This window comes from Dendronephthya gigantea, unplaced genomic scaffold, assembly GCF_004324835.1.
Source record: "Dendronephthya gigantea isolate DGI-Jeju-01 unplaced genomic scaffold, DenGig_1.0 000009F, whole genome shotgun sequence".
Taxonomy (NCBI): Eukaryota; Metazoa; Cnidaria; class Anthozoa; order Malacalcyonacea; family Nephtheidae; genus Dendronephthya; species Dendronephthya gigantea.
The window spans coordinates 3,344,755-3,361,179 of NW_021163019.1; the positions used below are offsets into that span (position 1 = coordinate 3,344,755).

The 16,425-nt window shown below is 37.2% G+C and overlaps 3 protein-coding genes across 5 annotated transcripts; 2 read left to right on the forward strand and 1 right to left on the reverse strand.

The window, feature by feature from the left end:
• Window positions 1-157: 157 nt before the first annotated feature.
• On the forward strand, window positions 158-11,877 carry LOC114517862 (1-phosphatidylinositol 3-phosphate 5-kinase-like). Of its 3 annotated transcripts, none has more exons than XM_028537694.1 (37): window positions 158-613; window positions 1,011-1,194; window positions 1,302-1,540; window positions 1,782-1,933; window positions 2,015-2,126; window positions 2,288-2,392; window positions 2,463-2,511; window positions 2,619-2,719; window positions 2,893-3,131; window positions 3,363-3,477; window positions 3,600-3,797; window positions 3,986-4,171; window positions 4,251-4,370; window positions 4,487-5,503; window positions 5,623-5,723; window positions 5,930-6,001; window positions 6,103-6,274; window positions 6,362-6,540; window positions 6,630-6,743; window positions 6,829-6,916; window positions 7,140-7,345; window positions 7,467-7,560; window positions 7,636-7,921; window positions 8,034-8,078; window positions 8,192-8,227; window positions 8,302-8,380; window positions 8,459-8,554; window positions 8,666-8,767; window positions 8,831-8,910; window positions 9,235-9,525; window positions 9,629-9,725; window positions 9,811-9,890; window positions 10,134-10,237; window positions 10,324-10,452; window positions 10,526-10,622; window positions 10,943-11,104; window positions 11,389-11,877. In XM_028537694.1, exons 1-37 carry the CDS (start codon window positions 221-223, stop codon window positions 11,586-11,588), a joined length of 6,120 nt encoding a protein of 2,039 aa, XP_028393495.1. In that variant the 5' UTR covers window positions 158-220; the 3' UTR covers window positions 11,589-11,877. The 3 variants fall into 3 exon arrangements, with proteins under 3 accessions (XP_028393495.1, XP_028393496.1, XP_028393497.1); XM_028537695.1 differs by having other exon boundaries at window positions 6,630-6,734; XM_028537696.1 differs by lacking the exon at window positions 158-613 and having other exon boundaries at window positions 1,024-1,067.
• On the reverse strand, window positions 11,828-14,078 carry LOC114517866 (protein KTI12 homolog). The gene is made up of 10 exons (XM_028537699.1): window positions 13,855-14,078; window positions 13,440-13,491; window positions 13,230-13,282; window positions 13,102-13,157; window positions 12,927-13,000; window positions 12,771-12,846; window positions 12,623-12,706; window positions 12,494-12,556; window positions 12,350-12,418; window positions 11,828-12,221 (listed from the first exon to the last, which is right to left on the reverse strand). Exons 1-10 carry the CDS (start codon window positions 14,003-14,005, stop codon window positions 12,078-12,080), a joined length of 822 nt encoding a protein of 273 aa, XP_028393500.1. The 5' UTR covers window positions 14,006-14,078; the 3' UTR covers window positions 11,828-12,077.
• Window positions 14,054-16,408, forward strand: LOC114517865 (cylicin-1-like). The gene is made up of 7 exons (XM_028537698.1): window positions 14,054-14,787; window positions 14,885-14,950; window positions 15,021-15,073; window positions 15,159-15,204; window positions 15,345-15,467; window positions 15,593-15,629; window positions 15,882-16,408. Exons 1-7 carry the CDS (start codon window positions 14,054-14,056, stop codon window positions 16,074-16,076), a joined length of 1,254 nt encoding a protein of 417 aa, XP_028393499.1. The 3' UTR covers window positions 16,077-16,408.
• Window positions 16,409-16,425: the final 17 nt, after the last annotated feature.

A 16,425-nucleotide genomic window follows, 5' to 3' on the forward strand; every position in this document is an offset into this window, starting at 1 on the left:
TGTCAATAAAAAGAAATAGTAACAGCAAAGAAATAATACCTTTTCCCAAAAAACAGCCCTATTTTTCTTCTATATTTGTGTATATATTGATATTACATAAAGTCTTGAGGGCTGCTGGCTTCATGTACCAGGAAACTGCGCTTTCGTCTTTAAAAATATTGAGTAAAGATAAAGATGGTTTCTAGTATTTTCTTCAATTTTTCTCAATGATTTTTTTTAAATGGGAGAACAAAACGAAGAAGAGGGATACACATTTATCTCATTTAAACCTCTTTCACCAGAAGGCGAGAAATCCGGTCTGCGTAAGTTAATTGAAGGTTTTAAATCAAAACGATTTGTGACGGCAAAGAATGACACAGAAGGTGACAGTAGTCAAAACAGCCTAGAAAATTCAACGCAAAGTGACACACAGCATTTTAACAGCAATGTTAGAGGCGAAGAGACAAGTAATAAACATGGCTCAGTTCTTCAAGAGCTTTTCTCAAGGGGCAATAAATCCCATGATTTGGACAAACGAGAAATTGTAGAAACGCGTAATTCCAGAACAAGAACACCAAGTTCAGTGTTAAGACGGCTGAGTCAGTTGGTATTGTTAGAAAAGGCGAATCCACAGGTACACAATACATATGTTGTTCTGCCTCAATCATTAGTGATTTTTAATATATCTAGTTGACACTTGACAGTGTAATATGGCAGTATGTTGATCTTTGGTCAATCAACATGTTCAAGTGGATTGTCTGCTATCATTCAGTCAATTGGAGTTGAAAAATCGAAAGTGATCTTTAGCAGATTATCTCAAAAGCAGCCAGATATATTGTCACTGTAAATATTTAACAAAATACTATAAATAATCAGCACTTTTTCATACAGTAGGTTAGGATTAGGGTTGGGGTTTCGTAAAAACTAGATGACAGCTGCTTGCTGTATGGTCACATAGTCAAACATCAGCGGCAGAGCTGAGTTTTATCAGAGCAACTAATTGCAATTCTAATTACTTCATAATTTCCCAGCAATTGCAAGGTACAAATAACCTGAAAAAATATTGGATGCCAGATGAGCAATGCAAGGTTTGTTATGAATGTGGTGTCAAGTTCCATACCTTCAGACGTCGCCATCATTGCCGCTTGTGTGGTCAAATATTTTGCAGTCGATGTTGCAATGAGGTTGTTTCAGGACACCAAATAGGCTATACTGGTAATACAGTTAGAAATTTTTGTGTTGCATTACCAGTTGTACCACCGTAATTGTATCATTACTAAAGACTATTCTATATGTGAGACACTATTTTTCTCTCTCTCTAGGTGTTTTTCGTGTGTGTATTTACTGCAAGAAGATTGTGCTAACATATACCTCAGGCTCTGATATTGAGAAAAATTTTAACCAACTTAAAGAAGACCTTAGACTAATTGCACATGGAGACAGCAACAACCCTAGCACAGGAAATATTCATGGTTGGAACCCCTTGTTAGATGATTCTGATCTCAATAGAACTTTTGATGTTCTGGGTGTTAGTGCTGAGGAAGCAGACCTATTAAAACAGGTTTGGTAATCATATATACCTCATGATTTTGTTAGAAATAAATCACTGCTAGAAATTGGACACTGGATAGACCAGTTTCAAACTGTTCTCCAGCTCTCTGGCATTAGAACAATTTTGTCGATGAAATGAATCGCTTTCAGGAACACTTTCAGAGCCATAGCTAGATTGCTTAATTGGGAGAGGGGGTCATATTTATAAAAAGATTTATCTTTAAGATTTATTGTGAGATTGGTTTGTTTAGGATTCTTACAAGAATTTGTGGAAACAGATCACAACTCCAAAAACTGGTCTGGAGTTTTTATCTCACAAGATTAGACTTCGTTCTTATTCCACTTGCTTTGTTGGTCGAGATCTCATAAATTGGTTGATGATGAATAGAAAAGCTCCAAATAGGTACTCATATGTACTTATGTGTACTCACATGTACTAATTCATACTCATATGTATATGTACTAAGACATATTTATTCTATAGAGCTGTGGCTCTTCACATATGTAGAGGACTTCTAGATCTTGGCTGGATTGAACCATTAGATGGTGAACAAGAAGATTTCAAGGATGATTTTGTGGTTTATATTCCAGGACCAGTAAGTTTGAATGTATTTTTTCCACCTCTGCCTTTAGCAATTCATCCAGAAATGTCTGCTAAGTGGTACCTTTTGAAAATCTGCAAAATTTTAAAATAATTTATAAACAGTTCCCTCTTTTTTGTTGTCTTTATCAATTGTTATGTTTTATATTATTCCAGAGAGCCAGTGGAGAGGTTTACAATGTGGACTTAGTGCGTACACCATCGTCATCATCTCATGGAAAAAGAGAGCCAAATTCATGGCTGTCTACGAGCTTTGATCATGTTAGTTGAGCAGTCATTCTAATCTTGATTCATAAGTATTTTTTATGTTTATTCTCCAATTTTTGTTTAGGGTGCTGTTCAAAGTAGTAGAGAAGGATTTACAAGATGCAATTCAGCGAGTGAGTTTGAAGTAACGACAGTTAGAGATTTGAAATTTTGGCATGTTTTATGATGAGAACACAGTGAAGTGTGTAACGTGTGCTAATACTTTTTTATTTTTATAAAGCAACAATTGTGAATCAAGATTTATTGACTTCGCCGCGCAGAATGAGATCTCTGTCATGTGAAGACGTTATGGTGAAGGCGTCAGGCAAAGAGAGTTCATCAGTAATTTTTTCTTTATTTAAAAAATATTGGACAAAAGAATCAACGTCGGTTTCTAGAAATTAGTGGGTCACATCTTGGGTAAAACCAAAGACTGTAAAGATCAAGGCCTTCAAATCTTTTTCCACGAACAAGAAGGGCTCTGTGTACTAAACATAGTTTTTTCTTTGTCGTAGGATAAAGATAAAACCTCCGAGTGTCTGAAGACGCAATCTCCCAGATTGGATGTTTTTGTAAATATTGAAGATTGTTACCTTCCCAGTGGTCTGGTGCCTGAGCAAGCTAGTGAAGAAACTGGAACCGAGGATGACGTCACAGAACAAAGTAATAAAAAGGAGGATAAAGTTACAGCGGAGGATCTTCGACTGTCGTCATCTGAGAAGAGCGAAGAAGCCATGGTTTTAAATGAACTAAAGTATGAAGTATTCCCTGTTTACATCTCAGGCCCATTTTTGGTGCCTTTTTTACCATAAGAACGAGTTTTTTCATCTTAAGACGTATTTTGACCTAGCGCGTGAACTTGGATGTTGGTCTCCCTTCTCCCTGAAGCTGAAAATAAGCGCCTCTTTAAGCTAGAAATGAGCGCCTCTTTAAGCTAGAAATAAGCCCCTCTTTCTCTAATAACTGACGTTTCTTCGACGTATAGCGCCATTCACACTAAACACATCTCAAGTTTATTGGTTCAATTGTTGGACAGAGTTGGGTTGAGTCAATCGTGGAAAGATATCATTGAACCTCTCGCTATTAAAATATGTGAAACGGTGAGTTGTGAGTTGTCCCGTCCATTTCCCGAGGGAGTCATGATATATGTACCCTGAATGTCCTTGTATGTACCGTCTATACCCTGTGGGAGTCATGATATGTGTACCCTGAATGTCCCTAGGTCGTTCCCGGTGTGGTTAAAGATGACAATATGGATATACGTCATTATGTGAAAATTAAAAAAGTTCCCTGGGGGTCACGCAGTGATTGTCGTATTGTGAACGGGGTGGTGTGTACCAAAAACATTGTTCACAAGAAAATGGCTTCCTCTATCACAGAACCTAACATTCTCATGCTCGCATGTCCAGTTGATTTTCAGGTCAGTGTTTGTTTTTGCTCAAATAACTGGCAGTTTATCATTGCTTACATCTAGTTTGTCGCGTAAAAATGACTGAAGATATTCAACAGTACATCATATGAAAATGCCTCTTATCTTGACTGGAGTGAAAGATGAGACATATATACTTGTTTCTAGTTTTCCAACAGGAGTGGGTTTTTTTTCTTTAGCGAGTTGAAAACAAGATGGCTTTCTTGGACTCCTTGGTCCTGCAAGAAGAAGAATTTCTTAAGAACATGGTTGGTCGTATAGTCGCTTTAAAACCAGATCTGGTCTTAGTAGAGAAGACTGTCTCGCGTTTAGCCCAGGATATGTTGTTACAAAGAGGAATATCTGTTATTCTGAACATAAACCCGGTATGCTGGCTTGATGTAGCTGTATTTTTCGGGAAATGCTGGGTTTTGGGTTAATATTGTATCTAATGTCTGATTTTAGAAATTGATGTCACGAATATCTCGTTGTGTGAACGGAGATGTCCTACTATCGCTAGATCAAGGCAGTCGACCCAGGTTAGGAACTTGTAAGAAGTTCAAGATCGAGAAATTTGTGTTCGAGGTACAGTACTTATGCTTTTCCACGGCAAGAATGATCATTTCTTTATCAAGCAATGTTGCAAGAACAAGCAAAATACGCCTCTATCAGTAATAACCAGGAAATCTCATTTTTTTTAGAATGGTGAAAGGAAAACCTTAGCATTTTTTGAGGGCTGTAGCCCAAGTCTCGGCGCCACGATTGTTCTTCGTGGAGCCAGACGAATGGAGTTGAAAAAGGTCGCAGACGTTTTAGGGTTCATGATTTTTGTTTCCTACAACTCAACTCTTGAAAAAGCTTTTATTATGGACGAGTTTGGGACGCCTTTTTCTGAGGATACTCAAGACGACAAGACAGCGGATGATGAAAATTCGCACCAAGGCAAAGTTATGTTTAGTGTTGAGGGAGAGACATTGTCACACGAAGAGACTGCTGAGGTTAGTGAAAGTGAAGATTATACCACATTGCAAGAAACAATGGAGCCTACATTTAATGAAATTATCAGAAATGAGAACAGTGAAACCGGTTGCGAAGAAGCTCAGCCATCTTTAGCTACAGATCATTCAACCGAAAACAAGTTGGGTGATGGCGAGAAAAACGATACGGGTGCTTCTGAAAACAGATATTTCACGTCAGTTACGAATCCTGTGAACAGTGAATCGTTTCAAAATATTTTAGACAGTGTAATACTAAGTTCTTCCCCATTAGTGAGGTATCCGCTGCCATTTTCATTAACCGAAGATGGAAAAAAGTGCGAATTGAACGTATTTTTAACCGATGAAGCTTTTTGGTCGCCGTTATTCGCCGGAGAAACTTCGTCCACGCGAAGTCTTTCCGTAGATGAGGTCGACAATGTTCGTGAGAGTGAATCCGCTTGTGGTTATCTCAAAGAACGTCATCCATTTGTGTTTGCTGTGTTAGGAGAAGGCGCCAAAGACGTAAAAACACAAGAGTTGCTTGCTAACTACCGAGCTGAAGGTGGGAGGATCACTGCGAAGAGACCTGATAATTGGGAACTCAAAGGGATAGATGTATTGGATAGTAGTTGTAAAGAGGGTGAATCTGTACGCAAAGGGATATGTGATGATCAATTGTTAAGAACATACCGCGTTATAAGGACAGAGAGTGAACAATATTCAGGAAAAGTACAATTTTTGGTAAGAAGCTTTGAACTTAACATATTTCTAATAGTCATTTAATGTGCGAGTTATTTCATGTACTCTCTACTGCTTTTTTCTCAAGCAATAATATAATAAATATATTTGATTTTTTCTAGAGAGATTGCTTTGATCCATTTCTTCACCAGATGATTGCAGTTGTGTTCAGCAGTTACTCCCGTGAATCTGGAAATTTTCCAAGATCATGCATTTCTCCATGGTAAAACACACACACACACACACACACACGTAAACAGTAGCCTAGCAAGCCTGACGATTTTCTCCCGTTATGCAAGTTTCAAGTCTCGTTTCTTTAGAAATTGGTTGTTTTAACAGACAGTGAACGCTAACTCATTGAGTAAAATGTACCATGCAGGTTTTCGTTATGTATGTAGCGATATTCACTTCCTTTTGTAAACATTTCAGGACAGTTTTTATGGAGTTTTACGGAAGAAATGATCTAACTTTGGGCTGCTTCCTTGAACGATACTGCTTCAGGTAGGATATCTTGCATACGTAAAATCAGTTCTGGGATTAGTTGGATTTACAGACAGCGTTCCTTTCCATCACGTTGAATAATCTCGTTTCATAATACCAAGGTCTTCCTATGTCTGTCCAAGTCCAAACTGTGATATACCAATGGTTAAACACGTGAGATATTTTGCTCATGGAGATGGAGCTATCCATATCAACATGAAAAATCTCAAATCGCCAATTCCTGGATACTCGCGGACACTTTTAACATGGAGCTGGTGTAAGCAATGCAAACAGGTATTGCCGCATAAATAAATATGATAGGCTACAAGTGTTTCGTACTTTTGTGTGTGTTCTCACGCCGTTTGCCTCGTCTTGATGAAGGTTACTCCCGTTGTGCCGGTATCTTCAGAGGCTTGGCGTCTGTCGTTTGCAAAGTATATTGAGTTGCGAATCTATGCGTCAAGTTACAGACGACGTTCCACGTTACATCCTTGTGATCATTCACTACATCAAGATCATTATCAATATTTTGCTTACAACAATATCGTCGCCTCGCTCAAGTAAGTCTAACCAATATCTCACGTTCGCACGGTGTTTAGTGTCCGTATTCACCTCTCATTCAAGAAAACTCTCCTGTTTACGAACCTAGGTACGTCTCCTTAAACATTTACAAAGTTCATCTTCCGCCAACAACGATAAAGATTGTTGAAGAGGAGAGGCAGCCTCAATTTTGGATAAAACATATTCAAGCCATGTGTGCCAGGTGAGTTAACATCTTTCTTGTTTCTTTCCAAATCCTGTCTGATTTTTGTGCACCCTAAGACGACAGAATCGCATTTTTTTGGCAGGGTTCATCAATTGGTTAACGTGATAAATGAACGTATCGCTTTGCTGAAGACTGAGGCGTACATTACAAGCTGTGTCACGGATATTGCGGTATGATGTATTATTATTGTAATTCATTTTTTCAATTCGAATCTATTTAACTTGAATCAATTCAATTCGAATCAATTCAATTCGAATCAATTCAATTCGAATCAATTCAATTCGAATCAATTCAATTCGAATCAATTCAATTCGAATTAATAATTTCCATCAGTCGGCGCGGATGCACGAGTGATTTCTGTCAACGGTTTCGCGATGTTAATCTTTGCTTTAGTATGACAGAGGACGACTAGATGAGAAAGTGAAAGTGTTGGATAGCAAAGCAATGTTGTTACTGTCCCCACCATCAAGCCCGGGGGAATCTAAAAACAACAGATTGTTGGAACCTCATGAGGTTGCAGCTGTTGAATATGAAATATTAGATGGAATTACATTGCTCAAGAGAATGATGTGTGAATATGGAGAGAAATGGAATTCAAAGTAAGGCTAACCACAAACTCATTACTGATCCTGAACAGTCTCAAGGAAAGGTTGAAGTCAGATTATCAGCGTGTACATCTAAGAATTACTTCTTCAGGAATATTTATATGGCTTTTCGTAGATTGTTTGAACTGTTTCAATTGGAGAATGAAAAGAAGAAATCTCAAAGTATGAAAACAAAGAATTCTGGTTTCTATCCGTCATCCAACTCAGTGGTAAGTCAATCGTAGATGGATCTTCCAGATGCATTTCAAAACCAACATTGCTCAGACAACAATTCGTTTCTCTAGAATGGGATTGAAACATCACAAGTGAGCGATGTGGACAACTTGTTGTCTGGTAGTACCGCGTCTCAAATCAATCCATTTGCGGTCGAAAATATCCCGTCAAGTACCGAAAACAACCATTCTAACCCCAACTATCAACTTTCGGGAGGAAGTCATCAAAACAATCAGCGAAAACGCGAATCCTCTCCAGGACCCTCAGACATTGACCAGAGCATTGATCAGAGCATTGCCGATGAAGAAGAATTATCTAGAAGTTGCCAGCGAGGATTTAACCACAGTACAAATCAAAGTTAGTTTGCTTCAATTCTTCACAGAACAACCTAAATTTGATGCAAAATTCATTCAGCTAGACTTTTTACTCCATTTTTTCACCTCTCATGTGCTATTTTGTGATTTGACAGAATTACGAAAACACTCAAAGCTCTGGGCAACTCTTACAGAAGAAGGTATGTAAACGAAGTAATATTTGATAGAGAAATGACATTGTCTTGCCTTATTTCATTTCTCAGTTCAAATTCTTCAGTAGTTAGTTCATTATTCAATTTTCCTACAATTTCAGTGAGTTCTACACTTAAAGACGTGCAGTATGTTGAAGGTAACTATCATAGTTACTATTAATTTTAAACACAAACATTCCTATGTAATATTCCAAGTGCCTTTTTCATTTAGACCGACCAGGTCCAAAGGTGAAAAGGATTTTTTCGCAGTTTTTGCCTGGAGTCTCATTTCGTTCAATCCCATCACCTTTGTAAGTAAAAGACTGTGTTTAAATAGCTTTGAATTTTGTGCAAGCTTTCATCTGATGGAGATTGTTCTTCGTTCCTAGTCCTATGCACGAGCACCATTTGTTACCAGCGAGTGATGAGATTCCTATTGTGGTAAATGAGAAAGAACCAACCTCGATCATTGCTTATACATTAAGGTACGTTGTTATCTCGCAAATCCTTGATTGCTATCTCATGACATGGTCCTGTGTTCCACTTCTGTTCGCCTTCGACAAATTTATGAAATAAATTCTTTCTCACACCAACAGTAGTCCGGAATACCAGGAGAAACTTTACAAAATTCAAGAGTTGATGGAAGAATACTCCGAATCTTTTACTTGTGTTGATGGTGATTGCCTATCAGTACCCAGGTAAGGACAATCTCAACTTTTTTTTTACATTCTTTTTTCAAACTTTGAATTAATTTTTTGCAGTGACGGTATGAGATCACGAACAAGAACTCGTTCTGAAGCAGAAACATTCAGCAGTTCAAGTTTATTAAATACACATAATGGTAGGAATACACTTCTTTCTGGCTCACGATGGTTTTCAATACTTTACCGTTGTGTAGTGCACATGACTGCATCTTATGATTCTTATCCCACCTCACTGTATTCTCACTGCGCCCCTATCCCACCCCAGCTCCAGAGCCATATTTACCCCCTTTTCCCACCGATCAAATCTTAACTGTAACTTCACTGCACCTTACCCCACTTCTCCACCATATCTTCAACACACTTCGCCCCTCTCACGATCTAGGCATCTAACTTCATTACGCCGTCAACTATGTTTCATTCATACTGTACTGTACTGTACTGTACTGTACGTATACTTGCAGAGGATTTTGTGGAAGATTACTTCCAGTGGAGTGAATTGGATGAAGATGATGCTGTTACCGAGGATAAAACGGTTAAAAACCCGTCGAATTTAGGAGATGCTGGAGTAAAAACTGGCGAAGATGGCATAGAAAAAGATAAAGTTGAAATCAAAGAGCCCAATCTTGTGATGCAAAATGGAGTGACACCTCAAGAAAATGCAAAGATAGAAGACTCTATCACAGATGGAAAGGAGTTCTTAGTTAGTTCAGGTCTATCGGCCCAGGATGATGTTGAGTACCACATTAAGCATTGTAAGTTGTCGCTGCCATACCATTCCCCATACTGGAATACCATCCCCATGCAGGCATACCATTCCTCCACCACCGTCTAACCCACTTTTATCTTTTCTTTCAGCATTCGCAGATTCTTCTGCAAAATTCTTTTGTATCGTATATTTTGGCGAGCAATTTCGAAGAATCCGAAAAGCGGTGTTTCCAGATGGCGAAGAAAAGTACGTTTTGAACTTTAATGCATGACATCATCATCATTTGGTTTTCCGATGAGATTTCTGAGTTTTGTGCGATTCTTGAACGTAGGTTCATCCGCTCACTTCAAAACTGTTTAACCTGGGAAGCAACTGGTGGTAAATCAGGCTCATCGTTTTGTAAGACAACAGGTGAGACAACTGAATAAAGTACCAGGTGATCTCATAAACATGCATAATTGCGACGGCTTAGCGCAATGTTTTGTTGTGTGAGATGAGAAGGTCTACTCTCATTGGTACCTTGCTTGCTGTATGATATACTCATGAAGGATGTAATCTGACACAACAGCACTCTGTCAATCTTCAGAGGCTGACTCCAGAGGAATTCTTTGCATTTGACAGCATAATAATTATTGTTTTATTCTCTATTCGCAGACGATAGATTTGTAATCAAGGAAATGTCTCGACCAGAGTCGCAATCGTTTCTAAATATTGCTCCGCATTATTTTCAATATATTGAGAAAGCCTTGGAAGATAAGGTAATTTATATCAAACCTATGATTATGATTTTTATCACATTTTACCACAGTCACCAACGATATATGACTATCACATTTTACCACAGACACCAACGTTGCTTGCAAAGATTCTTGGTGTTTACAGAATTGGTTACAACAGTAAGCTCACGAACACGCCGGTTAGAAAAGATTTTCTGGTAATGGATAACTTACTGTACAATTGTAAAGTTGATCAGGTACAGTCAGATTGTGATTCTACTGAAATATCCTTCCATTTACTTAAACCATAATTTGACGCGTTTTTTCTAGATATTTGATTTGAAAGGTTCTGTACGAAGTCGCTATGTTAACACGCTTCCCGATAATGAAGTTGAGAAAGTTTTGTTGGACGAAAATCTTTTGGAAAGTAAGTTGCGCAGATTTACTGCATGTGAAACTAGGCGGACCTAAAGTAATGGTGCAAGCTTTCGGCATCGGTTTCTGACGTATTGATCCAAGGAAGGTCTAAATTCTTTATTCATATATGACCGTAGAAAATAGTGTGAATCCTTTTTGTGACTTTTGTATCCAGGAATGGTAAATCATGTATTTAGATGTGATTGTAATATTTTTATTACTGACATAGTTTGATGAAATTTTTTTGTGATTTCAAGAGCTGCTGCGTGTAAAATCCTCCTCAGTAAACACATTTCAAAGATTTCTTTTCTTACATTTTTTTCCCGACAGTGATCGCAGAATCTCCGTTGTTTATTCGACCACATTCAAAAGCCGTTCTATCACGGGCTATCATGGACGATACAAAATTCCTCGCGAAGCATATGGTCATGGATTACTCGCTACTTTTGGGAATTGAACGAGGATCTTCAAAGCTTATTGTCGGAATCATTGGTAGGACAATAATTTGAAACACCTTCATATCGTTATAAATGAGAAACACCAGAAACCATTATCGCTAACCGTTTTAGGCGACTATCAAAGCTGCTTTTACCTTACGTCATAAACTACCATCATTCGTCTTTTTTTACGGTCAAGGCTGTGCACAATTGTGACGATGGTTTATACGTCCGCAGTGTCCAGTACTACCCCAGACCGGAACCTCTTCATTTAATATACTCGTTTATTTTGTGTTAGTTTACCTGAAGTTTGATTGCCAAGATTTCTATCTTTTGCAGATTTTATTCGCACATTCACATGGGATAAAAAATTGGAGATGTATGTCAAATCCACAGGTATTCTGGGAGGTCAAGGTAAGATGCCTACTGTGGTATCACCTGACGTGTATCGTGAAAGGTTTTGTGAGGCTATGCAAAGCTATTTTTTAATGATACCTAACAAATGGATGGGACTCGGTAATGAACAATTGAGTCCGTGAGGTGTGTAAAATTACCGTAATTCCTAGTCGAAGAATCGTAGCTAATTGATATGAAATATGAGGCTATTTTTGTGGTCAGCTGCAGCGTATTTAAACACAGGAAAGATGTATGCCTATAGAGCTGACCCTTAACCAGCTCTTATAGCTGATAATGAATCAATTTGTAAATAATAAACTAAAAATTAGCCGTGATTATTAACGGACAATGAATATTTATTTGAATAAATAAATGTAAAGCCTAACATAATTTATAAATTTGCAAACAAACATTGTTAATAAACATACAGTTTTATATGATTAAAATCTAAAAATTTTAACAGATTTTAACAAAGTATTTTGCCTGGTTGCAGCACAGTTGTAGTTTGTAGTAATGCATGCCAGCACGGTTTGGATTGCAGGACATTCCTCTGAGGTCCTGCAAGGTGGTATGTGTATCCTTTTGTATAGAATTGCAGATCACTTGTCAAGGTCTCCACTGTTGTGGATAGTTTATGTAACAGTGCTATTAAGGTAATCAACAAACATATTTGGGAGCTTTGTTGTGTCTTCTAACGGATGCATTTTGGAGTAGGTAATGAACTGTTTTCGTAAACGACGTAGTTCAGCCATTGTAACTTGACGTTGAAAGTGAACCTTTATAGACAGAGACAAAAGTTAGCAGTGTGTGCATGGCTCAACTTAGCAAAGGTTGTATAATCAATATCATGCCAGAAAGTTCGAAGTTCATTATAGCAGCTTGGACTAAATGTTTGAACACCAACCTTATTAGTAGAGCCAGGAATTGCAATCATTTCTCCAGGAAGACTTGTTCGCTGTGCTGTTAAGATTGCCTAAAATTTAAACAATTTAAGAGAAAATATCAGACTGTTTTCTGTAACAGCAGACAGCAACTCATCCTTCCTTACTGAGATGACATCTTGTGTTTTCCTGTCTAGATCATTGAGAAAACTTGTTGCTGATAACGGTTGCTGGGGAATAAATAATACAATTGTCAGCATTGGTCTTCTATTTTATTGCAATCATGTGTTACCTACACATTGTGTTGATTGGTTTGGAGGAGGTGGAACTCTGTTTATGACAGCATCGTAAATACTCTCAAATGGCAATGTGTCATCGACCTGAAATCATAACAGGTGAGTTAGATATGCTTCAATATCATCTGTCATAATAACGGACTCTTGCCTGGATAGTGAACAAAGGTGAATCCCAGCGATTCTTGGAATCAGGGGGTTCAAAGCGCATTATAAGTTCATCCATTCTATGAAATATATAGTCACATGTTTAGCTTGGTTTAGCTAGGCCATAATGAGCTACGAACTCTAGACAAAAATAGCATACAATTTGTCATTGAAGGGATCCTCTCGTTCCTTATTCAATTTCATGCAGTTATCCTTTGAGCTTTCACAGTAAACCTTAATAAAAAACAAAGTGATAATAATAGATTAAATTGATAAAAAACAGCTGTTTGTTACTCTGGCTACATTTCTAAGCAATTTACATGATATATTCTTACCACACAGTGAGGAGTTTTGTGTGCCTTCGCAGAACAATACAATTCATATCTATAACCTAGTCATGAAATTATCCAAAAATTAGGTCAAGGAAGGGAGTTTACATCAATTACAATTATTTATGTTTTACCTTTGATATAATTTAGTGAATCAAGTATAACAATACTATCTCTTGACATCAATCTTTTTAAAACAAGAAAAACAAGAAATTATTATGTTATTACATCTTAAAGTAAAATATCTTGATTGTATTTGGGTGATGTGCGTATACTAGGTGACTCTCAGAGTTTAAAAAAAAATTGCCTGTATGAATGATAATCTTTTTATCACATTTCTCTACCTTTCAACTGCAGATTTTAAAGATGCCCTTGCAGACTTTTCATTTGCTGATGCTAAATAAAATGAGAAATTTCCACAGCCCTTTCATGTTTTTTGTGAAGGGTATGGCTAGTGTAGACAACTATGGAATATGCATGACCATCTGGCATCTTTGGGATGGAAGATTATATGATTGGTGTGGGAAGATGCAAGATGGTAGATATGAGAAGGGAAGAGAAAGTTGAGATGGTTTGGGCAATGAAATTATATCCACTGAAGGTGATCTGGTTTGAGATACATTAATAGATTGAGGTCATGAGAGGTATCTAACACTGTAAAGGTGAAATTTTATTCTCTCACATTGCTGGCGGCTGCTTGAATTGCAAGCCTGTCTTGGTGTTAATCAGACGCAATCTTTCTCCTACAGTTTTACTCACAGGAATATACTGTGTTCTTGTTTAATTCTAACATATCATCGCTAATAACTTCGACCCCTTTGCCATGTTTCTGAGTGAAATATTGTTTTAATTCATTACATCTGGTTGTTTTTCCCGATGCTGGATAACCGCACATTATTATAAAAGGCATTTTGTTAGAAAAATCAAAAATCTTCTTTTTCTGATTGTTTCAAATCAAATGACCTGCCACGCCCGTGTGTCATTCACCTCCGCCTTAAAACCGGGCTTGAACGAAACTTTCAAAATGGTGGGTTGCAAAACTTTGCAAAGACTAGCTTGTGTTTTAATGCTGTATTCATGCTTTTTACAATCAGTCTGCGAAGATAATCAGCCAACAGACAATGAAAACGCTCAAGAAATTAAAATATCTGGAACAAACGAGCCCTTGTCGGTGACAAAAGAGGAAAATGATGAGGTCATAAAACCTGGCTTAGGTCTTAGAAAAGAGGAAGATGGTAAAACTAGTGCACAATTGGACAGTTCTAACGTTTCTATTCATGAGAAGATTGTGGAAATCGAGCAGCAAGATCTTGGTAAGACCAAGGAAATGAAAGGTGATGAGAAAGAGAATGGTAAGAAAGATGATAGTGAAAAAGAGGATAATGGGAAAGAGGATGGTAAGAAAGATGATGGTGAAAAAAAGGATAATGGGAAAGAGGATGGTAAGAAAGATGATGGTGAGGAAGAGGGTGGTAAAAAAGATGAAGGTGAAAAAGAGGCTGGCAAAGAAGGTGAAAAAGGTGAAGATAACAAAGAAGAAGATGGGACTGAGGAACAGATGAAAGAGAAAGAAGAAGAAAAGGAAAACGTTGAAGAGAAAGGAATGGACTTGAAGGATCTCAAGGATAATGACTTTGAACATTTGACACAAGCTTCAACTGGTGCAACTACTGGAGACTGGCTGGTTTTATTGTAAGCATATAATACAAATATTTCCATCATTATATAAGGTGATGAAAACATGGAAAATATTTTGATAACATTATGAATTCATTTATTCTTTTTTTAGTACGAAAAAAGATAATTGTGATAAGTGTGTTGAAGCTGAAAATGAAATGAAAATTGTTTATGAAAGGTTAGCGTGAAAGAATATTGAATTGAGGGCTTATTGTACATTTTATTTTATATTTCAACTCAATATTTAGGGTGAAGCATAAACTAAATGTTGCCAAAGTGACAGATGGTCGCTCAACCAAAAGTAAGATTTTCAGAGCATCTAAGGTATTAATGCTTTATCTTTCTATGCAAGATTTTATCTTGATATTCATGTTTTTTTATAACAGTGACATTCAAAAGATTTGGTATTGAAGAAACGCCAGTAATATATCTGTAAGTACTATTTAAGCAGACTAGAATTTTCCTTGAACTTTTTTGCTGGTGAAAACATGAGTAAAATTACAATCCTACACATATACTTCTTTGTTTCAGTTATACTCAAGCGAAATCTCTTGTCTATATTTTAAATATAGTTTTCATCATGGTAAACAATTCTCATATGTTAACAATGTGTCTGTGGATGAAATCATCAAGTTTCTTGAAGGTGGATACCAGTTGGCTTCTTGGTCCCCTGTCAGAGATCCTTATACGTCTTTGTGAGTACCAATGCAATTACCAATGGTATTACCAGTTTTTAATTCAATCATAGAGTGGCACATTGCTGCCTGACTTGTGTAGCCAATACTGTTTATTTTAGTAATTATCATGTTTTCTCTTTTAGGGAGTACTATGTAGATGAGACATTTGAAGAGCTGAAGGTGTGTTTTGCTACTAATTTCACATTAAATGTGGTATAACAACTACTAGAAATAGAGAAAAAACAGTTCTTTGTACCATAAGAGAAACCATTGTTGCCTTTGTCAGGAGAGTTAGCACTTAACAAGTCAAATTTAGGTGGTTTTTATATCACATTTGATGTGAGGTTATTAGAAAATGCTGGCAAACTGATCCATGGTTATACTGGAAACAGTTTTGATATTACTCAATGCCATATTATGTTCTCATTTCAGCATATGTTTCGTTACAAGAAGAATGTATCTATTGTGATCTTCATTACTGGTTTTATTTGTGGGATTTCCATCATCTCTCTCTGTGGATCACTTCTATTTCATCTACTAGAAAACTTCAAAGATGATAATGAAGCGTATTTGCTTGAAGAAAGTCCTAGTCGTGACATGGCAGGTAGCAAAAATAAGGCAGATTAAATTCACCATGTACTTGATGGATCCTTATTCCAGTGTTTTATCAGAGGAAAATTTGCTCCTGCACACCTCAAGTTGACCTTGCTGCAGAAGGACTTAATTATTGAATAGTTTTGAGAACTGCCTTCCCAGTAAAGCCTGGGTTACAAATTCCCTTTGACAGTAATAGATATACTTTGCCTGTGTGAACAGAAGGTTTGGAATAATTGGTCATAAAAGATACATTTGGACAAGGCATTGACTGCCAATATTTCAAATCAAATAAAATTAGCTAAAGAAAATTGTGTAAAAGAGACTTAAGCCTGCTGCACACGAGAGCTATTCGCCGAGCTAACAGCCTCACAAGGTCGTC